Source organism: Balaenoptera acutorostrata, chromosome 4 (genome assembly GCF_949987535.1).
Source record: "Balaenoptera acutorostrata chromosome 4, mBalAcu1.1, whole genome shotgun sequence".
Classification (NCBI taxonomy): Eukaryota; Metazoa; Chordata; class Mammalia; order Artiodactyla; family Balaenopteridae; genus Balaenoptera; species Balaenoptera acutorostrata.
Genome location: NC_080067.1, coordinates 79002110 through 79026498, shown reverse-complemented (window position 1 = coordinate 79026498; position 24389 = coordinate 79002110). Strand labels below are relative to the sequence as shown.

The 24389-nt window shown below is 37.4% G+C and overlaps 1 protein-coding gene across 4 annotated transcripts in view; it reads right to left on the bottom strand.

Annotated features, from left to right (window-relative positions):
* The window catches only part of UBXN7 (UBX domain protein 7), a 63187-nt gene that overhangs the window by 5015 nt on the left and 33783 nt on the right, over nucleotides 1-24389 (bottom strand). For 3 of the 4 annotated variants that reach the window (XM_007171610.3, XM_057545406.1, XM_057545407.1), the window contains 5 exons: nucleotides 16520-16666; nucleotides 15080-15170; nucleotides 14297-14424; nucleotides 1414-1807; nucleotides 1205-1284 (listed from right to left, as the gene is read on the bottom strand). In XM_007171610.3, the coding sequence (XP_007171672.1) occupies nucleotides 1205-1284; nucleotides 1414-1807; nucleotides 14297-14424; nucleotides 15080-15170; nucleotides 16520-16666 (840 nt within the window). The remainder of the gene's footprint in view (nucleotides 1-1204; nucleotides 1285-1413; nucleotides 1808-14296; nucleotides 14425-15079; nucleotides 15171-16519; nucleotides 16667-24389) is intronic. The other variant, XM_057545408.1, reaches the window with a different exon arrangement.

The window sequence follows — 24389 nt, the reverse complement described above, 5'->3', positions numbered from 1 at the left end:
AACAAAAGAATCCACCACAATGAGAAGCCCACGCACCACGATGAAGAGTAGCCCCCACTTGCCACAACTAGAGAAAGCCTGTGCAGCAATGAAGACCCAAAGCAGCCAAAAATAAAGAAATAAATAAAGTTCCCTTAAAAAAAAAAAAAAAAAAACTATTGTCCTCATTTTTAAACATTTTATCAGTTTTCCTTCTTTCTATTTATCAGGGAAGATATGTCCTTCATCCTATCTTGTCACCTGTGCACTGAATCCCTTCTTGCCATCTCAGAAACTGTGCCAACACAGAATACCACTCTTTTATGGGTATCTTCAACATCTTCTCTGCAGATACTTCCCATCAGACTTAAACATGCTCAGTCTCTCCTTCGATCATCTTTTCCCCTCTGATTACTGCCCACTCCCCACTCTAGCTTCACAACCAACCTTCTCAAAAAAGTGGTCTATACTTGTTCTATTCATTGTCTCATCTCCCATTCCTTTCCAATTACTAGACTAGGGAGACGGTCTGGGTATTAGCACCAGAGGCCAGAGCCTACTTGCATTCAAGTCACAGTCTTCAAGACTCTAATTATTTTTAGCCACAGCAAATGGCCAGGTGTGAACACCTGACCCAAGGAGGATCCATTCATAGGCTAATCTAAGCAAGTCAGACTCATTCTCTTTTCTAGAAGTTGAAAAACACGGAGGGAGGGCCCATCAGCTGCAGACTCTAGAGGAAAAGGCCCTCAAAGCACCGGTATGATGGACTATGTACAAGCTGTTTTGCAAACAAAAGCCACCAGAATACAGAGAGAAGAATGGTATGAAGCAGAGAATCACAAGGGGAAAACCCAGCAGGCCCCACAAGAGAAACACACAGGAAAATAGTCTTGGTTCCTAACTATTTTGTAGTTCCAGCTACTAGGAAACCCAGGAGGCCCATCTACAGTCTTCAAATAACCCCACTCCCCTTTTCCAGGTAATAATTTCAGTTGGGTTTCTATTACATGCAGCCATGGAACAGAAAGGCCTTGACTACAACAGACTATGTGAGTTGCCCAAGATAATTTGGGAAGGAAATAAAGCAGTTAGAATTAAGATTCACCACAGTGAAGTTTCCAGTTAGAGGTCACACCTAACACCTCTTTCAAAGAATCATCAAGCTAATTACGCCAATTAGTTTCTCTGCTTCAAGTAAATGCTTCCAATTAGATATACTTACTAGTAGTTTAGCTTGCTCTGGAAGAGTGATTTGTTCCCTTTTTCCATCTGGATACCGCAACATCAGCTGTGCTTTTGGTCCTAAAGGAAGGGTTAAAAAATATATAGAGAGATATAGCTGCTTAAGATAGAAGACTAATTTAAACAAATAAACAAATCCCTTCAGTAATATTCAAGTTTTAAGTAAAGGAAATCTAAAATGTAACCCACCATTTACATCAATGCCCTCCACTATTCCATCTGATTTTTCAGGTGACATCTCCAATATTTCTGAATCCATCGCTGGCAATCCTTGGTGGTTTGTGGCTGTTCCAGGCTCAGTTCTGGCAGGGGGCTCAGTCAGTGACCTTCTGTTCTCCTCTTTTCTATGCCCCAAATCTTTGTGGGGAGACTTTCTAGACTTGGCAAGATTCTCTATCTCCTCCTCCTCATCAGAGCCACAAACAGATATGAACTCCTCACTGCCAGAAAAAAGTTCAGATTCAGATTCTTCATCTGAGCGGCTATCCTGTTTTGTCTGTGTGGAATCAAAATGTGTCTCTTGCAAGGAGGCTCTGATGGCAGCTTCTAGCTGGCTGTCTTCACTTGCATCTATAAGACTCTCCTGCAAGATGCAGTCATAAAACATGGGTAGAAAGAAAAAGAAAACAGTTAAACCAAAAAATAATCAAGTCAAATAGGGCACAGGAAATGTAACAGCTTGCCATTATTATTTTCTACTGGATGTATCTCTTCTATTAAATTTTAAGCTATTTGAGGGCAACAACTTTGTCTTACACAGCCAAGTTGGAATGGAATTTTAAAAACAAAAATAAAAACTGTCATACCATCTGGCACAATGATTGCAAGCGCAAGATTTGGTGGGAGGGGGAGGAGTCAAGAAAACAATTTATTCCTTGCCCAGAACAAGACATGAGTTAAGGTTTCAAATATAACCCCAAAACATCAGTATTTAAAACGACTAAACACAGAGAAAGATGTCTATCTTTCTTACCATTGTATACTTCAACTAGCACTGCTTTGGCGCACAGAAGGGTATCAATAAATCAATAACTCAGTAATGATCATTTTGCAAAAAATCTAACGGTCAGATCTTTAACATTCAAAACAAAACACCGCAAAAAAAATATGAAAAAACAACTATATTTTCCCAAGCTTAATTTCAATGAAGGTTTTCACTGTGATCATAAAAAGCAATTTTCAATAGCTTTTGCCTTGTAAAAGTTCTAATGTCACAGGTTTCACTAAACTTACTGAGTCACAAGATATGAATTGCTTGAATGGAACTTATTTAGATCCTAACTCAAACAAACTATACAAAAAAATTTTTTTTATGATAACCAAAAGTTGAACACTGGATACCTTATAATATAAAGGAACTACTGTTAATTTTTTGAGGTTAATGGTACTGTGACTGTTTTTAAAAAATAAAAAGAACCTTTATCTTTTAAAGATACATGCCAAAGTATTAATGAATGAAACAATGAATTCTGAGATTTGCTGCAAAATAATGCACAAAGGATGGGGTATAACTGAAATAAGACTGGCCACATGTTGTTAATTACTGAAATCAGTTAATGGATACACAGAAGCTCAATAAATTCCTTGTACTTAAAAATTTTCCACCATAAAAAGTTTAGGTTGCTAACAAAAAACTAAAGGAGGCTCAATTTGGCTTTCCCTATCTGCCAATCATATAGCAAAAAACCTTTTTTAAATTTTAAAGAAATTTAAGGCTAATTTACCACCAAAGGAAAAAAAAAAAATAAAGCAAGTAGATGTGCCCATGTGACCTGCAACGGCTTAGGTGAACTGTAGGTTTATAATAATGATATTGCACAATGTGTAGCTTGAGTTTTAAAGATTGCTGCCATGGTAGACACTGCTGGCTTCCTACCCAACATTTTTTCTCCTCTGAATCCTTACTTACAGAATCCTAATTATATCTATAAATGAAATATGTCCCACTAAAAAATTCCATTTACCAGTTTCCCTTGCAGCTAAAAAAAATTGTGGAATGGAACTAAAGCAGCACTTACAGAGAAAGTATAGAACTAAATGCCTACATTAGAAAAGAAAGTCTCAAATTAATAACTAAGTTTCCATCTTAAATTAAAAAGTACCCCATATGAAAAAAATTAAATTAAACCCAAACTATGCAGAAGAAAAAAGGACAGAAATCAACCAGGAACTTAGGAAACAAAAGAAAAATCAATGAAACCAAAAGCTGGGTTGTTAAAAAGTCAATAAACTTGATAAGCCTCTAGTCAGACTGTCAGGGGAAAAAAAGCCACAAATTACCAGTTACAGGACTGGAAGAAGGGCCATCCCTACAGATACCACAGTCATTGAAGGAATAATAAATACAATGAACAACTTTACATCTTTGATGCTTTAGGTAAAATGGACAAATCCCTGGAAAGACACAACCTACTAAAGCTCATTAAAGAAGAAATAGATACCCAAATAGTCCTATATCTATCAATGAAATTGAATTTGTAGTTTAAAACTTCCTACAAAGAAAACTCTATGCCCAGGTGGCTTCACTTGTAAATGTCATCAATTATTAAGGAAGAAATAATACCAACTCTACACAAACTCTTCCAGAAAACCAAAGAGGAAGAAATACTTCCTAGTTCATTGTGAGGCCAGCATTAACCTGATACCAAAGCCAGACAAAGATCAAGCTCTTACACGGAAAACAAAAGACAAAAAAAAAACAACAAACAACTATAAACCAATAACCCTCATAAACAGAGATACAAAAATTCTTGACAAAATTTTAGTAAATCAAACTTAACAATATATAAAAAAGCAATGCATCATAACCAAGTGGGTTTTAGCCCAGGAATGTAAGGTTGGTTTAACATTAGAAAACCAACCAATAGAATTCACTAAAAAAGAAAACCATATTATCATTTCAATAGATACAAAAAATCATATGACAAAAACCTCTCATAAAAACTCAGCAAACCAGGAATAAAAGGAAACTTCCTCAATCTGATAAAGTATATACATAAGAAACATAAAGCTAACATCAAACTTATTGGTCAAAGACTGAATAATTTCACCCCAACACCAGAAATAAGTTAATGATGTCTAATCTCACTACTTGGATTTAACTTTGTACTGGAAAGAAAAAGAAAAAGAAATAAAAGGAATAGAGATTGTAAAGGAAGAAGTACATTAGTCTTTATTTGCTGACAACATGACCATCTATATAGAAAATTCTAAGAAATCTACAAAAAAGTTACTAGACCTAATAAGTGACTGTAGCAAGGCTGCAGGCTACAAGGTCAATATACAAAAGCTACCAAACATTGCTGAGAGAAATTCAAGGCTTAAATAAATGGAGAGATATATGTCATGTCCATGGATATGAAGACTCAATGCTGTTAAGATGTCAATTCTCTCCAAAATGATTCATAGAGCTAATGTAATTCCAATCAAAGTCCCAGCAGCTTTCCTTGTAGAAAGTGACAAGCTGATTCTAAAACTTATACTGAAATGCAAAGGACCTGAAATAGTCAAAACAACTATGAAGAAGAACAAAGTTGAAGGGCTTACACCATGCAATTTCAAGACTTATTACAAAGCTATAGTAATCATTAACACAGTAAAATAATGACATAAAGGTAGACAAATCAATCACTGGAAAGAATAGATGCCATAAACCCACACATACATGATCAATTTCTGACAAAGGTACTAGGTTCAATGGGAAAAGGATAATCTTTACAACAAATGGTGCTGGGACAAGCATACAGGCACAGGCAAACAAACAAAAAACCCCAACTCAACCCCACCCTAATACCATATACAAAAATTAATTCAAAGTGGATCACAGACTGAAGAGCTAAAACTATAAAAAATATGGGATAAAATCTTGGGTTAGGCTAAGATTTCTCAAATAAGACACAAAAAGCACGAAGTATAAAAGAAAGTTGAGAGAAGCTTCAATACGGCAGAAGAGTAAGACGTGGAGATCACCTTCCACCCCACAAATACATCAGAAATACATCTACATGTGGAACAACTCCTACAGAACACCTACTGAACGCTGGTAGAAGACCTCAGACCTCCCAAAAGGCAAGAAACTCCCCACGTACCTTAGTAGGGCAAAAGAAAAACGAAAAAACAGAGACAAAAGAATAGGGACAGTACCTGCACCTCTGGGAGGGAGCTGTGAAGGAGGAAAGGTTTCCACACACTAGGAAACCCCTTTGTGTGCGGAGACTGAGGGTGGCGGAGGGGGGAAGCTTTGGAGCCACGGAGGAGAGCGCAGCAACAGCGGTGCAGAGGGCAAAGCAGAGAGGTTCCCACACAGAGGATCAGTGCCGACCAGCACTCACCAGCCCGAGAGGCTTGGCTGCTCACCCGCCGGGGTGGGCGGGGGCTGGGAGCTGAGGCTCCGGCTTCGGTCAGATCCCAGGGAGAGGACTGGGGTTGGCCGCGTGAACACAGCCTGAAGGGGGCTAGTGTGCCACGGCTAGCCAGGAGGGAGTCTGGGAAAAGGTCTGGAACTGCAGAAGAGGCAAGAGACTTTTTCTTGCCTCTGTTTCCTGGTGCATGAGGAGAGGGGATTGAGAGCGCTGCTTAAAGGAGCTCCAGAGATGGGCGAAAGCCGCGGCTATCAGTGCAGACCCCAGAGACGGGCACGAGATGCTAAGGCTGCTGCTGTAGCCACCAAGAAGCCTGTGTGCAGGCACAGGTCACCATCCACACCTCCCCTCCTGGGAGCCTGTGCAGCCCGCCACGGCCAGGGTCCCGGGATCCGGGGACAGCTTCCCCGGTGCATGGCGCACCCGTATCAGCTGCTCCTTTAACCCCGTCCTGTCTGAGAGAAGAACAGACGCCCTCAGGCGACCTACATGCACAGGCGGGGCCAAATCTAAAGCTGAACCCCGGGAGCTATGCGAACAAAGAAGAGAAAGGGAAATCTCTCCCAGCAGCCTCAGGAGCAGCGGATTAAATCTCCACAGTCAACTTGATGTACCCTGCATCTCTGGAATACCTGAATAGACAAGAAATCATCCCAAATTGAGGAGATGGACTTTGGGGGCAACGATATATATATATTTTTCCCCTTTTTCTCTTCTTGTGAGTATGTATGTGTATGCTTCTGTGTGTGGTTTTGTCTGTATAGCTTTGCTTTTACCACTTGTCCAAGGGTTCTGTCTGGGTGTTTTTTGGTTTTTTTTAGTATAGTTTTCAGTGCTTGTTATCATTAGTGGATTTGTTTCTTGGTTTGGTTGTTCTTTCTTTTCTTTTCTTTTCTTTTCTTTCCCTTCCTCTCTCCCTCCCTCCCTCTTTTCCTTCCTCCCTCCCTCCCTCCCTCCCTTTCTCTCTTTCTCTCTCTTTCTCTCTCCCTTTTATTCTAAGCCATGTGGATGACAGGCTCTTGGTGCTCCAGCCAGGCATCAGGGCTGTGCCTCTGAGATGGGAGAGCCAAATTCAGGACACTGGTCCACCAGAGACCTCCCAGCCCCATGTAATACCAAATGGCGAAAATCTCCCAGAGATCTCCATCTCAACGCCAAGAACCAGCTCCACTCAATGACCAGCAAGCTACAGTGCTGGACACCCTATGCAAAACAACTAGCAAGACAGGAACACAAACCCACCCATTAGCAGAGAGGCTGCCTAAAATCATAATAAGGTCACAGACACCCCAAAACACACCAGCAGATGTGCACCTGCCCACCAGAAAGACAAGATCCAGCCTCATCCACCAGAATACAGGCACTAGTTGCCTCCACCAGGAAGGCTACACAACCCACTGAAGCAACCTTAGCCACTGGGGGCAGACACCAAAAACAAGGGGAACTACGAACCTGCAGCCTGAGAAAAGGAGACCCCAAGCACAGTAAGTTAAGCAAAATGAGAAAACAAAGAAACACACAGCAGATGAAGGAGCAAGGTAAAAACTCACAAGACCTAACAAATGAAGAGGAAATAGGCATTCTACCTGAAAAAGAATTCAGAATAATGATAGTAAAGATGATCCAAACTCTTGGAAATAGAATGGAGAAAATACAACAAACATTTAACAAGGACCTAGAAGAACTAAAGAGCAAATGAACAATCATGAACAACACAAAAAATGAAATTAAAAATTCTCTAGAAGGGATCAATAGCAGAATAACTGAGGCAGAAGAACGGAGAAGTGACCTGGAAGATAAAATAGTGGAAATAACTACTGCAGCGCAGAATAAAGGAAAAAGAATGAAAAGAATTGAGGGCAGTCTCAGAGACCACTGGGACAATACTAAACGCACCAACATTCGAATTATAGGGGTCCCAGAAGAAGAAGAGAAAAAGAAAGGGACTGAGAAAATATCTGAAGAGATTATAGTTGAAAACATCCCTAATCTGGGTAAGGAAATAATTAATCAAGTCCAGGAAGCACAGAGAGTCCCATACAGGATAAATCCAAGGAGAAACACGTCAAGACACATATTAATCAAACTATCAAAAATTAAATACAAAGAAAAAATATTAAAAGCAGCAAGGGAAAAACAACAAATAACATACAAGGGAATCACCATAAGGTTAACAGCTGATCTTTCAGCAGAAACTCTGCAAGACAGAAGGGAGTGGCAGTACATATTTAAAGTGATGAAAGGGAAAAACCTACAACCAAGATTACTCTACCCAGCAAGGATCTCATTCAGATTTGATGGAGAAATTAAAACCTTTACAGACAAGCAAAAGCTAAGACAATTCAGCACAACCAAACCAGCGTTACAACAAATGCTAAAGGAACTTCTTTAGGCAGGAAACACAAGAGAAGGAAAAGAGATACAAAAACAAACACAAACAATTAGAAAAATGGTAATAGGAACATACATATAGATAATTACCTTAAATGTAATGGATTAAATGCCCCAACCAAAAGACATAGACTGGCTGAATGGATACAAAAACAAGACCCGTATATATGCTGTCTACAAGAGACCCACTTCAGACCTAGGGACACATACAGACTGAAAGTGAGGGGATGGAAAAAGATATTCCATGCAAATGGAAATCAAAAGAAAGCTGGAGTAGCAATTCTCATATCAGACAAAATAGACTTTAAAACAAAGACTATTACAAGAGACAAAGAAGGACACTACATAATGATCAAGGGATCATTCCAAGAAGAAGATATAACAATTGTAAATATTTATGCACCCAACATAGGAGCACCTCAACACATAAGGCAAATACTAACAGCCATAAAAGGGGAAATCGACAGTAACGCAATCACAGTAGGGGACTTCAACACCCCACTTTCACCAATGGACAGATCATCCAAAATGAAAATAAACAAGGAAACACAAGCTTTAAATGATACATTAAACAAGATGGACTTAATTGATATTTATAGGACATTCCATCCAAAAACAGCAGATTACACTTTCTTCTCAAGTGCACATGGAACATTCTCCAGAATAGATCACATCTTGGGTCACAAATCAAGCCACAGTAAATTTAAGAAATTGAAATCATATCAAGCATCTTTCTGACCACGACACTATGAGATTAGAAATGAATTACAGGGAAAAAAACGTAAAAAACACAAACACATGGAGGCTAAACAATACGTTACTAAATAACTAAGAGATCACTGAAGAAATCAAAGAGGAAATCAAAACATACCTAGAGACAACTGACAATGAAAACACGATGATCCAAAACCTATGGGATGCAGCAAAAGCAGTTCTAAGAGGGAAGTTTATAGCTATACAAGCCTACCTCAAGAAACAAGAAAAATCTCAAATAAAAAATCTAACCTTACACCTAAAGGAACTAGAGAAAGAAGAACAAACAAAACCCAAAGTTAGTGGAAGGAAAGAAATCATAAATATCAGAGCAGAAGTAAATGAAATAGAAAACAAGAAAACAATAGCAAAGATCAATAAAACTAAAAGCTGGTTCTTTCAGAAGATAAACAAAATTGATAAACCATTAGCCAGACTCAAGAAAAAGAGAGGACTCAAATCAATAAAATTAGAAATGAAAACGGAGAAGTTACAACAGACACCGCAGAAATACAAAGCATCCTAAGAGACTACTACAAGCAACTCTATGCCAATAAAATGGGCAACGTGGAAGAAATGGACCAATTCTTAGAATGGTATAACCTTCCAAGACTGAACCAGGAAGAAATAGAAAATATGAACAGACCAATCACAAGTAATGAAATTGAAACTGTGATTAAAAATCTTCCAACAAACGAAAGTCCAGGACCAGATGGCTTCACAGGTGAATTCTATCAAACATTTAGAGAAGAGCTAATACCCATCCTTCTCAAACTGTGGAGGAAGGAACACTCCCAAACTCATTCTATGAGGCCACCATCACCCTGATACCAAAACCAGATAAAGATACTACAAAAAAAAAAAGAAAATTACAGACCAATATCACTCATGAATATAGATGCAAAAATCCTCAACAAAATACTAGCAAATAGAATCCAACAACACATTAAAAGGATCATACACCATGATCAAGTGGGATTTATCCCAGGGATGCAAGGATTCTTCAATATACCTAAATCAATCAATGTGATAAACCCTATTAACAAATTGAAGAATAAAAACCATATGATCATCTCAATAGATGCAGAAAAAGCTTCTGACAAAATTCAACACCCATTTATGATAAAAACTCTCCAGAAAGTGGGCATAGAGGGAATCTACCTCAACATAATAAAGGCCATATACGACAAACCCACAGCAAACATCATTCTCAATGGTGAAAAACTGAAAGCATTTCCTCTAAGATCAGGAACAAGACAAGGATGTCCACTCTCACCACTGTTATTCAACATAGTTTTGGAAGTCCTAGCCATGGCAATCAGAGAAGAAAAAGAAATAAAAGGAATACAAATTGGAAAAGAAGAAGTAAAACTGTCACTGTTTGCAGATGACATGATACTATACTAAGAGAATCTTAAAGGTGCTACCAGAAAACTACTAGAGCTAACCAATGAATTTGGTAAAGCTGTAGGATACAAAATTAATGCACAGAACTCTCTTGCATTCCTATACACTAATGATGAAATATCTGAAAGAGAAATTAAGGAAACACTCCCATTTACCACTGCAACAAAAAGAATCAAATACCTAGGAATAAAAATACCTAAGGAGACAAAAGACCTGTATGCAGAAAACTATCAGACACTGATGAAAGAAATTAAAGATGATACCAACAGATGGAGAGATATACCATGTTCTTGCATTGGAACAATCAATATTGTGAAAATGACTATACTACCCAAAGCAATCTACAGATTCAATGCAATCCCTATCAAACTACCAATGGCATTTTTAACAGAACTAGAACAAAAAATTTCACAGTTTGTATGGAAACACAAATGACCTGGAATAGCCAAAGCAATCTGGAGAAAGAAAAATGGAGCTGGAGGAATCAGGCTCCCTGACTTCAGACTATACTACAAAGCTACAGTAATCAAGACAGTATGGCACTGGCACAAAAACAGAAATATAGATCAATGGAACAGTATAGAAAGCCCAGAGATAAACCCACGCATATATGGTCACCTTATCTTTGATAAAGGAGGCAAGAATATACAATGGAGAAAAGACAGCCTCTTCAATAAGTGGTGCTGGGAAAACTGGACACCTACATGTAAAAGAATGAAATTAGAACACTCCCTAACACCATACACAAAAATAAACTCAAAATAGATTAAAGACCTAAATGTAAGGCCAGACACTATCAAACTCTTAGAGGAAAACATAGGCAGAACACTTTATGACATAAATCACAGCAAGATCCTTTTTGACCCACCTCCTAGAGAAATGGAAATAAAAACACAAATAAACAAATGGGACCTAATGAAACTTAAAAGCTTTTGCACAGCAAAGGAAACCATAAACAAGATGAAAAGACAACCCTCAGAATGGGAGAAAATATTTGCAAATGAAGCAACTGACAAAGGATTAATCTCCAAAATTTACAAGCAGCTCATGCAGCTCAATATCAAAAAAACAAACAATCCAATCCAGAAATGGGCAGAAGACCTAAATAGACATTTTTCCAAAGAAGATATACAGATTGCCAACAAACACATGAAAGAATGCTCAACATCATTAATCATTAGAGAAATGCAAATCAAAACTATAATGTGATATCATCTCACACCAGTCAGAATGGCCATCATCAAAAAATCTACAAACAATAAATGCTGGAGAGGGTGTGGAGAAAAGGGAACCCTCATACACTGTTGGTGGGAATGTAAATTGATACAGCCACTATGGAGAACAGTATGGTTCATTAAAAAACTAAAAATAGAACTACCACATGACCCAGCAATTGCACTACTGGGCATTTACCCCGAGAAAACCATAATTCAAAAAGAGTCATGTACCACAATGTTCATTGCAGCTCTATTTACAATAGCCAGGACATGGAAGCAACCTAAATGTGCATCGACAGATGACTGGATAAAGAAGATGTGGCACATATATACAATGGAATATTACTCAGCCATAAAAAGAAACAAAATTGAGTTATTTGTAGTGAGGTGGATGGACCTAGAGTCTGTCATACAGAGTGAAGTAAGTCAGAAAGAGAAAAACAAATACCGTATGCTAACATATATATATGCAATCTAAAAAGAAAAAAAACTGGTCATGAAGAACCCAGGGAAAGATGGAAATAAAGACGCAGACCTACTAGAGAAGGGACTTGAGGATACGGGGAACGGGAAGGGTAAGCTGGGACAAAGTGAGAGAGTGGTAGTTTATATATGGACATATAAACACTACCAAATGTAAAACAGATAGCTAGTGGGAAGCAGTCACATAGCACAGGGAAATCAGCTCAGTGCTTCGTGACCAGCTAGAATGGTGGGATAGGGAGGGTGGGAGGGAGACACAAGAGGGAAGACATATGGGGATATATGTATATGTATAACTGATTCACTTTGTTATAAAGCAGAAACTAATACACCATTGTAAAGCAATTATACTCCAATAAAAATGTTAAAATAAAAAAGAAAGTTGATAAATTGGATTTCATCAACATTTTAAAATTTGCTCTTCAAAAACACCATCATGAAATGAATAAGCAAGCAACAAACTGAAAAAAAAATCTGCAAACCATATATCCAACAAAGGACTTATATCTAAGTCCTTACAACTCAATAAAAAGATATACAACCCAGGGGCCTTCCCTGGCGGTCCAGTGGTTAAGACTCCACGCTTCCACTGCAGGGGGCACGGGTTTCATCCCTGGTCAGGGAACTAAGATTCCACATGCTGCGCAGCACGGGCCCCCCACCCCCGCCACAAAAAAAAAGATATACAACCCAGTAAGAAAAAAATGAGCCTGAGATCTGAATAGGCTCTTTACAAAAAGAGACAGACAGTAAAAAAGCACATGAAAAGATGCTCATATCAAAACTTGTCAAATTGCAAATTTTAAATATACTCAGTTACTACACATTAATTATACTTCAACAAAGCTATGAAATTTTTCAAAATAAACTTAAATAGCACTCACAAGAAAGCAAACAGATATGCTCACGTGACATGCAATGGCTTGGACTGACTACAGATAATAACACTGTGTATCATGAAGGCTGATTTTAAAGAATGACATTATGATGGACTCTGTTAGTTTCCTATTTCACATCCAGTCTTCTTTGCTTCCTTATTAAAAGAACCTCAACTGTGTACAAGAAAATGTGTCCAGTTAAAACAAGCAGAACTCTTATCTGTGGCTGTTTTACCTTTGGAATAGAGACACCACCCCCTTCCTCCTTGTCCATGCTGAAGACGGGAGCACAGCATCTGTACTGTGACCATGAGGACAAAAGCCTATACTAAGGATGGAGGGGGGAAAAGAAGGGGAGGAACCTGGTTCCTTGATGACATCCACATGAGTCAAGTCCTAGACTGTTTGCCTCTGAACTTCTTGTTGAGAAAAGATGTCTTCCTTGTTTAAGCCATTATTTGTTGCTTGTCTCTTGCACATAGTTGATCAAAATTTGTTATTCAGAGAATTTAGTTCAGAAGTGGGGTCTGAGGTACTAGTCACCCATAATAAGCCCTATGTAACTGTCCAATTTTATGGTCCCACTCTTTTCCCTACTAAGTCCCTTAACTTTTACAAGAGATCTAGTGAGATTTTAAACTCAATTTATGTTGTTAATTCATCAACTCACAAGCTCAGGCTCTGGTTTTTGACAGTTATCAGCCTATGTCTGCAAAAGATGAGAAAACTCTCTTAGGGAAATCACAGAAACTTCCTGGGTTTTTTAATGCCTTAAGAAAGAATTCTACTTACGTAAAACTTCTGAGTAATGGCGGGGGGGAAGAAAAGAATTCTATACAAACCCTTGGCAAGCACCCATAGCCTCTCCTTAAATGGGCACTTTATTCTAGGTAATAACTTAAGGAACTGTTTCATCACTGCATGATATTGGACTGCTAAAGTCACATCCTCTTTAACTAATTTTATCCTCACTGCCATCAAACCCAAACAGTTCCTACAATCAATGTGAGATTCCCACATCTTTGAAGGTCTCCTACTTGCAACTAATCTTGCTATCAATTATCAAATAGGTCTGCCTAGTAATAGCATATTATAGAAATTAAATATAGAAATAATCTTTGGGTGGGCCTGAGACCCAGGTCCTAAAGGTATGTAATCAGCAATAATGCCCAATTACAGCATAAGAGTTGTTCTAGCAAAAATACCATTTCCGCTGCTGCTTAGACCTGGATTCCAACAGTCCAAGCAGTGCTGCCCCTGAAGAAGTGGGTTTCTTTGTTACCAGGCTTGCTGGTCAGTCTTCCTGCTCACTGCTACATATTCATATTGTTTACTTCTAAATCCAGGTCTTAGGTCACATGCCTGATCCTAGGAGATGGGAAGTATGAATCCTGTAATTTCATTGAGAAGAGAGAACCCTTACGTAGGAAACTATCAAAATGTAAGATGTTGTGCAGCCACAAATTGTAACTGTCCACCACTTACATTATTATCTTTACCATCTTAACCTCAAACATTTTACACAAGACACTTCTATACAGTGACAGTTAACTGCCCATCACCACTTTTTAGTCATACTTACTGAACGGGCACATTTTTTGGGGGGACTGCTAGAAAGTCCATCCAGTTGCCCGTGTTCACCCAGAAATCCTGTTACTTGGTCCAAGAAAGAAGATACGTCTAACTGGTGCCACTCTACTAGCTTCTGACCTAAAGATTAAAAACCAGGATATAGAAATAAAATCAACACTCTTTCTGAATTCTCACTAAGTATTTCTTTCAGCATATACATAATTAAAATTTACTGGGAACATATTCCCACCCAACACCAGCTTAAGTTACATAGTGTCTTCATAACCTAGGGAATACATTAATTATAACCAACCTAAGAGATTCCCAGCCATCATGATGGAGGAACTACTTTATCTACTGATATCATTTATTGCCATTTAGGAAGAAGAGATTCAGAGAAAGCAATACCTATATAAAACTCAATCAATTAATAATAAACCCAGCTCTACCCTCTGCTTCTTTGGTGGGATTACAACCAGTACCTGAACAATCTTAACATTTTAGTGACCTAAGGGGATTCCTTAAAAATCATAAGGAAGATAAACAGTTATTCTTTGAAAGAACAGAACTGCACAAATATAAAATACTACCATCTCCCAAAGTTGTTGGAAACATATTCCCTAAATACACACATCAATAGATGTTTAAATAAGTGTAAAGGGCATGAACAAGAACCCTTCAACTAAATTACTACAAACAATTTTGAAACTGGACCCAGTCAAATATTAAAGATTATTTAGGTAACTGAAAGTTAAATAACAGGTTAAAGACTATAAGCTGAAATAACCCTTACCTGTCCGTGGATCCAAGATGGAAACATAGGGGAAATCCCCTAGCTTATAAAACTGTATGTATCTCTGACCTTCCTCACTGTCATGATAAACCTGTTAAATCATTGATATTAAAAAAAAAAAATCAGCCTCTTAAAAAAGTACTAACTATATCCTTGTTATATACCAACAGCAATTAAAGAGAAAATGAAGGTCACCTAGTGTGAACTCCCTCCACTCCCTGCCCTCAGTCACTTCTGAAACTTATATAAATATAGCAATCCATTCTTCCTCCTTTCCCAGCTCAAAAGAGGTATTGCTCTTCCTTTTCAAGTTATCTGTCCACCTATTTCATTCCTGACTCTCAACCACATATATCTTAATAAATCACAATATATTAAGATTATAAGCTCAAGTGCATAGCATACTGCTAGGCAAAGAGATGCTCAATCAACAGTCGCTGAATAAAAGGTTACCATTCAGAAAAAAATTTACTGAATTTAGGGGCCTGTAAAACATGAACAGGCAAATTACTAACATTAATAGCATGTCTTAGAGTGGGGAAAAGATTAAGTTCATTCAGAAGTATTTATTTTATAAAAAAAATTTTTTTGGCTGTGCCACGCAGCATACAGAATCTTAGTTCCCTGACCAGGGATCAAACCGGTGCCCCCTGTGGAAGCACAGAGTCCTAACCACTGGACCTCCAGGGAATTCCCTATAATTTTTCATAATATAAACAATTGGAGCACAATCATCTACCCTTAGCTTGGTAATTTATATAAAAAGAAACCAGAGCCAGTAAGACTAAATGACAAGTTTAAGGACATACAATTAAAGACTATCAAACTCAAGCTAAAATCCACATCTTAGTCAAATGTTTTTTGATTACTTCAAGATCTTCTACAGTCCCACTATCAATTATAGTAGCCACTAGAACATGTGCTACTAAAGCATTTGAAATGTGACTAGTCCTAACAGCTGTACTGTAAGTGTAAAATACATACCAGATCCTGAAGGCTTAACACCAAAAAACAAAACAAAACAAAACACCTCATCATTATTTTAATATTAGTTTTATATTAGAGATATTGATTTTTAAAATATATTAAAATCAATCGCCTGTTTCTTTTGACCTTTTTAAATGTGGCTACTAGAAAATTTTAAATCACATTACATTTCTATTGAACAGTACAGCTGCACACTCTATCAAGACGTTCAAACTCTTCTGAGATATGAATACTATATGGTTTATGCGGCTTGGTTCCTTTTTTCCTCCTTCCCTTCATTGCTGCCCTTTCACTTATCCTTACTATTTCAGCCATTATGGGTGGTTTTACTTTTTCATATGTCAAAATTTAACTCAGTTATGAATTTGTTTCAGTTTATAACCCAATTCCTCTTCCCCAACATCCCATGTACCAAAGTAAAATACTACAAAATTTTTAATTAACTCTCCCCACCTGCCAGAAAATGAAATGTTCTCGGATAATATTCTTCACAGCTTCATTGCTCCATACATCACGGTTCAGGCACTGGCATGCAAAGTCTTGTACATTCTGAATGTTTATCATCAGCCACTTATTCTGCATCTGGCCACACTCTTTGGCCTGTAAGAGTAAAGTTACATAACAATTGTTAGAAACATTTTCTACTTGTTAACTGGTATGTTTCAGAATTCAGAAGCTGTCCTTTTTCCATATAAATACTAAGTTTTTTTCCCCCAAGTATGGCATCTATAGCTTTCAGTGTCTAAACATTAATTACAGGCTTCCCTGGTGGTTCAGTGGTTAAGAATCCACCTGCCAACGCAAGGGACATGGGTTCATGCCCTGGTCTGGGAAGATCCCACATGCCGCGAAGCAACTAAGCCCGTGAGCCACAACTACTGAGCGCATGTGCCAAAACTACTGAAGCCTGCACACCTAGAGCCCGTGCTCCACAACAAGAGAAGCCACTGCAATGAGAAGACCACGCACTGCAACAAAGAGTAGTCCCCGCTCGCCACAACTAGAGAAAGTCCGCGCGCAGCAACGAAGACCCAAAGCAGCCAAAAATAAAATAAATAAAAATTAAAAAAAAACATTATTTTTTAATAATTACATTATTTTGCTTATATGTATATAGTTATACTGTCCATTTGCAAGCATTTTTCAAATTTAAATGAACTGTTTTCCTTTTATTCACTGTTATTTGTTATAGTAGCTGGATTTTTATTGTACATGTAAACATCTTTACCTGAAAAAGATTCCACAAACAAGGGCAACAAGTCACATAATTCTATTGTGCTGTCAATCCCTATCCACAAATATATCTCTCCTTTTTAATAGTTGTAACTAGTATGTGCATATTAGTTTATGTTGTTTTATTTTCTTCAACATCATTTTCTATAAACATTTCCAAATATATTCATCTCGATTATTAGGCATGTGGTATTTCATAGAATCACTCTAAATCTTTCAGTAAAAGCTGCTGAGGATTTTTTTCTCTCAGGGTTGTTTTCCTAGGAGTGTATTTCAAAATTGAGATTTCAGATCAAAGAATGTTTCAGAATAATCTCCAAAAGACTCCCCAATTTATAGTACAAATATCAATCATGAGTGCATGAGTGTGCACTTTCTTTTTTGCCTCACATTTCCTCATCACCATAATGACCTAAGAAATATTGCTGAACTGGAAAAGAATGGCAGAAAAGCAAATGAACAAATGCTACCTCAAACCTTTGCATAGAAACAATGAAATGAAAGCCATAGTTTTGAATAATTTTGTCCTGGAACAATATTTTTTCCAAATCAGTTTGACATGGGAAAATCTTAAGAATCAATTAACTCAGGTTAACAATAATTGAAGAACATACATAATTTTGGAGGTACTGGAGAATATAAGACTAAGAATATCTTTTGTTTTATAACAAAGTTTACACAATCTTACAAAAATTGTTATCCTATTTTTCTCTACAAATCCCCCAGAGAAAATAATTTTATAATATTCATTACTGATTCCACAGGTGAAAAACCCAAGTTCTAAAAGGAAGTAGCCCTATATTGAGCCAGAAAGCTACAATTAACTGGTCAAAAGCTTATTTTTAAGTATACAAATTTAATAAAATAACTCTCTGCTTCTAGAAAGTAATAGTATTCCACTTAATTCCTTGCCTATAGTAAGCACATAGATTTGATAAATGGGAGATAAATGAGTAATTATATTGCTTTAACTGAAGAAAAAGTATTTGAGAACAAAGAAAAAAAATAACACACTCTAGAGAGACAGATTGAAGAGTACATAATCCCTATAATAAGGTAAATTTATTAAGTCTGCCTCAACTACAACACTGACCAAAAAAAAGTATAATGAACTTCCCTGGTGGTCCCATGGCTAAGACTCCACACTCCCAACGCAGGGGGCCCAGGTTCGATCCCTGGTCAGGGAAGTAGATCACACATGCTGCAAATAAAGATCCTGCAAGCCGCAACTAAAGATCCCGCATGCTGCCACAATGATCCCACATGCCGCAACTAAGACCCGGCGCAGCCAAATAAATAAATAAATATTTTTTTAAAAAAGTATAACACTGAAAAATAATAAAAGTCCAGAATTCAAAAACAATGGAGAGTCATTTGCTATTGTTTTTAAAAATTCATTTATTCACATTCACACTTTCATTCATTCAGATTCATTCATTTGACAAATATTTGAGGATCTACCATGTTTCAGGTACAGTTACAGATGCTGGATTTATAGCAGTTACCAAAACAAAAATCCCTGCCTTCATGAAGTTTACATTGGGAGAAACCTTATACAAGCAAAAGAAACTGGAAGATGTTGTTAAGCAAGTACTTCTAATATAAATCAAAACTACAATGAGGTACCACCTCACACCAGTCAAAATGACCACATTAAAAAATCTACAAATCTGGACAGGGTGTGGAGAAAAGGGAACCCTCCTACACTGTTGGCGGGAAGGTAAACTGGTGCAGCCACTATGAAAGACAGTATGTAGGTTCCTTAAAAAACTAAAAATAGAGCTACCATATGATCCAGCAATCCCACTCCTGGGCATATATCCCAATAAAACTATAATTCAAAAAGATATATGCACCCATATGTTCACAGCAGCACTATTCACAATAGCCAAGACATGGAAACAAGCTAAATGTCCATCAACAGGTGAATGGATAAAGAAGATGTGGTACATATATACAATGGAATACTACTCAGCCATAAAAAAGAACGAAATAATGCCATTTACAGCAACATGGATGCAACTAGTGATTATCATACTAAGTGAAATAAGTCCGACAGAGAAAGACAAATACCATATGATATCACTTATATGTGGAATCTAAAATATGACACAAATGACCTAATCTAGGAAACAGAAACAGACTCACAGACATAGAGAACAGACTTGTGGTTGCCAAGAGGGAGAGGGGGTGAGGGAGGGATGGACTGTGAGTTTGGGATTAGCAGATGCAAACTATTATATATAGAATGGATAAACAATAAGGTCCTACTGTATAGCACAGGGAACTATATTCAATATCCTGTGATAAACCATAATAGAAAAGAATATGAAAAAGAATGTATATACATGTATAACTGAATCACTTTGCTGTACAGCAGAAATTAACACAACATTATAAATCAACTATACTTCAATTAATTAAAAAAAAAAAGAAATTACTTCTAGAAAGAAGGGCTCCAAAAAAGACACAAATTTCATGCAAAGCAACAATGTTTGGAGGGAACATAAGAGAATCTTATATAATCTCACTAAGTATACTAGTTATATGAGTCAAGGACAAGAGGTGAGAGTGGGCCATGGGACAAATGATGAACCTTTCCTCTTGGAATTCATTAGGTTGTTCTGAATCAACATTCAAAAGCCATTATAGAGAAACCCAAGAGCAAGTGTGGCTATACCAAATAGAGAGGTATGTGACAAGGACTATCTGTGATAATGGGAGAACAGTGAGAGACTAACATCTCTCCCAGTCCCAAACAGATCAGGAAAGTATGAAAAGAGGATACAGAGGAAAAAATAATTTGCTTGAATAAATATATATGCATAAAGTCAAAAAGGAAATATATTAAAATATGCACAATACTTTCTTATGTAAATGGAAACTACTATTATTTTTCCTTGGTTTTTTCCTATAATTTTTGCCTAATTTGAATAAAAATATAAGCTATATATAAAGTTTATTTAGAAAAACTTTATCTTACGTATTTTGTTACTGAATCAGTTCTTTACATTTTAACTAAAATGTTTTTACTTGCATTCATAGCAAGTACTTTTGAAATTAACAAAGTACTCTTAGTAGGACTAGGTGCATGTGCAATTGAATGGCAATTTTTATATTTTATTTTTATTTTTTATAAATTTATTTTATTTATTTATTTTTGGCTGCATTGCCTCTTTGTTGCTGCACGTGGGCTTTCTCTAGTTGCGGTGAGCGGGGGCTACTCTTCGTTGTGGTGAGCAGCCTCCTCATTAAGGTGGCTTCTCTTGTTGCGGAGCACAAGCTCTAGGCACACAGGCTTCAGTAGTTGTGGCTTGCAGGCTCTATAGCGCAGGCTCAGTAGTTGTGGAGCATGGGCTTAGTTGTTCCATGGCATGTGGGATCTTCCCGGACCAGGGCTTGAACCTGCATCCCCTGCACTGGCAGGCGGATTCTTAACCACTGCACCACCAGGGAAGCCCTGAATGGCAATTTTAACAAATAAACATGTATTTCTTATGAAAATAAGGAATATTATGGAAATTGTTCTGATTCGTTCTGTACAATATACTCTAGATTATGCCACTCAATCATTTAACAAAGATTTAATGAGGGGCAACTGTGTGCCAGACACCCCTCTATGCACTGTGAATATACAACAATAAATAAAACAAAATCCCTGTGTTCATGGAACTTACATGCTAATGGGAAATAAGAAAACCTAAGAAATGTTCCCTTGCCCGGGTCAGGTTATTCATCCTAAATCCCTTGCTCACTCAGCTCCAGCTACACTAGTTTCCTTGGCTGTACCAGAAATATGCCCAAGCTCTTTCCAACACCAGTGCCTTTACACTTAACTGTTTTTCTGCTCTTCCCTAAGACCCTTCTATGGTTTACACTCCCTCACTTCTTTCAGGTTTCTACTCAAATCTCATTCTTTCAGAAATATATCCCCATCTTCCTATCTGAATCAGTCCTCTCTCATCACAATTACAAATGTATGTGAAACCTATGAAATCAACCTTGCTTTTCATTTGCCTGTAAGAACACATGCACCTTAATGTCCCCAAACAGAACAGTCCTCTCTTTGTCCCTTATTCTATTTTATTCTTTCTCCCAGCAACTACTGTAACCTGAAATTTCTCTGTGTGTCAAACACATACATAAAAAAATATATACATACATATACACTAAATGTTATATAGGTATTGTTTTTTATTTGCTGGTAGCCTGTTTCTCCCTCTAGATTATAAATTTTTTGATGGCAAAGGACTTTGTATAATTTGTTTACCACAACCTCCCTGTGGCAGAAACTGCTTATAGGTAACAAATACCCATTTTTCCCTTCTCCTTAATAGAATCTCCAAAGAAAAAGAAATAAAAGGAATACAAATTGGAAAAGAAGAAGTAAAACTGTCACTGTTTGCAGATGACATGATACTATATATAGAGAATCCTAAAGATGCCACCAGAAAACTACTAGAGCTAATCAATGAATTTGGTAAAGTTGCAGGATACAAAATTAATGCACAAAAATCTCTTGCATTCCTATACACTAATGATGAAAAATCTGAAAGAGAAATTAAGGAAACACTCCCATTTACCATTGCAACAAAAAGAATAAAATACCTAGGAATAAACCTACCTAGGGAGACAAAAGACCTGTATGCAGAAAACTATCAGACACTGATGAAAGAAATTAAAGATTATACCAACAGATGGAGAGATATACCATGTTCTTGCATTGGAACAATCAATATTGTGCAAATGACTATACTACCCAAAGCAATCTACAGATTCAATGCAATCCCTATCAAATTACCAATGGCATTTTTTACGGAACTAGAACAAAAAATCTTAAAATTTGTATGGAGACACAAAAGACCCCAAATAGCCAAAGCAGTCTTGAGGGAAAAAAACAGAGCTAGAGGAATCAGACTCCCTGACTTCAGACTTTACTATAAAGCTACAATAATCAAGACAATACGGTACTGGCACAAAAACAGAAATATAGATCAATGGAACAAGATAGAAAGCCCAGAGATAAACCCACGCACCTATGGTCAACTAATCTATGACAAAGGAGACAAGGGTATACAATGGAGAAAAGACAGTCTCTTCACTAAGTGGTGCTGCGGGCTTCCCTAGTGGCGCAGCGTTTGAGAATCTGCCTGCCAATGCAGGGGACACGGGTTCGAGCCCTGGTCTGGGAAGATCCCACATGCCGCAGAGCAGCTAGGCCCGTGAGCCACAATTACTGAGCCTGTGCATCTGGAGCCTGTGCTCCGCAACAAGAGAGGCCGCAATGGTGAGAGGCCGGCGCACCACAATGAAGAGTGGCCCCCACTTGCCACAACTAGAGAAAGCTCTCGCACAGAAACGAAGACCCAACACAGCCATAAATAAATAAATAAATAAATAAAAATTTAAAAAAAAAGAATGCTCCTTCATTCATAAAAAAAAAAATAAGTGGTGCTGGGAAAACTGGACAGCTACATGCAAAAGAATGAAATTAGAACACTCCCTAACACCATACACAAAAATAAACTCAAAATGGATTAGAGACCTAAATGTAAGACCGGACACTAAAAACTCTTAGAGGAAAACATAGGAAGAACACTCTTTGACATAAATAACAGCAAGATCTTTTTTGATCCACCTCCTAGAGTAATGGAAATAAAAGCAAAAATAAACAAATGGGACCTAATGAAACTTCAAAGCTTTTGCACAGCAAAGGAAACCATAAACAAGACAAAAAGACAACCCTCAGAATGGGAGAAAATATTTGCAAACGAATCAACGGACAAAGGATTAATCTCCAAAATATATAAACAGCTCATGCAGCTCAATATTAAAAAAAACAAACAACCCAATCCAAAAGTGGGCAGAAGACCTAAATAGAGATTTCTCCAAAGAAGACGGACAGATGGCCAAGAAGCACATGAAAAGCTGCTCAACATCACTAATTGTTGAGAAATGCAAATTTAGAGAAATGTAAATCAAAACTACAATGAGGTATCACCTCACACCAGTTAGAACGGGCATCACTGGAAAATCTACAAACAACAAATGCTGGAGAGGTTGTGGAGAAAAGGGAACCCTCTTGCACTGTTGGTGGGAATGTAAATTGATACAGCCACTATGGAGAACAGTATGGAGGTTCCTTAAAAAACTAAAAATAGAATTACCATATGATCCAGCAATCCCACTACTGGGCATATACCCAGAGAAAACCACAATTCAAAAAGACACATGCACCCCAATGTTCACTGCAGCACTATTTACAATAGCCAGGTCATGGAAGCAACCTAAATGCCCATTGACAGACGAATGGATAAAGAAGTTGTGGTACATATATACAATGGAATATTACTCAGCCATAAAAAGGAACGAAATTGAGTCATTTGTTGAGACGTGGATGGACCTAGAGACTGTCATACAGAGTGAAGTAAGTCAGAAAGAGAAAAACAAATAACGTATATTAACGCATGTATGTTGAACCTAGAAAAATGGTACAGACGAACTGGTTTGCAGGGCAGAAGTTGAGACACAGATGTAGAGAACAAACATATGGACACCAAGGAGGGAAAACCGCGGTGGGGTGGGGATGGTGGTGTGCTGAATTGGGCGATTGGGATTGACATGTATACACTGATGTGTATAAAACTGATGACTAATAAGAACCTGTAGTATAAAAAACCAAATAAACAATCAAAAAGCAACTAACACGAAACTTTCTTTGGGTTATTTGTATGGAAATATGTTAATATAAGTGTTTCAGACATTACATGAAATTTCTAAAAATCTTGTATGTTCTGGTATAATGTTATAAGTCATAATTCTAGTTATTACTTTAAAATGTATATCTCAGAAATAAAAACAAACAAACAAACAACAAAAAAAACCAAAAAGACACATGCACCCCAATGTTCACTGCAGCACTATTTACAATAGCCAGATCATGGAAGCAACCTAAATGCCCATCAACAGACGAATGGATAAAGATGTGGTACATATGTACAATGGAATATTACTCAGCCATAAAAAGGAACAAAATTGGGTCATTTGTTGAGATGTGGATGGATCTAGAGACTGTCATACAGAGTGAAGT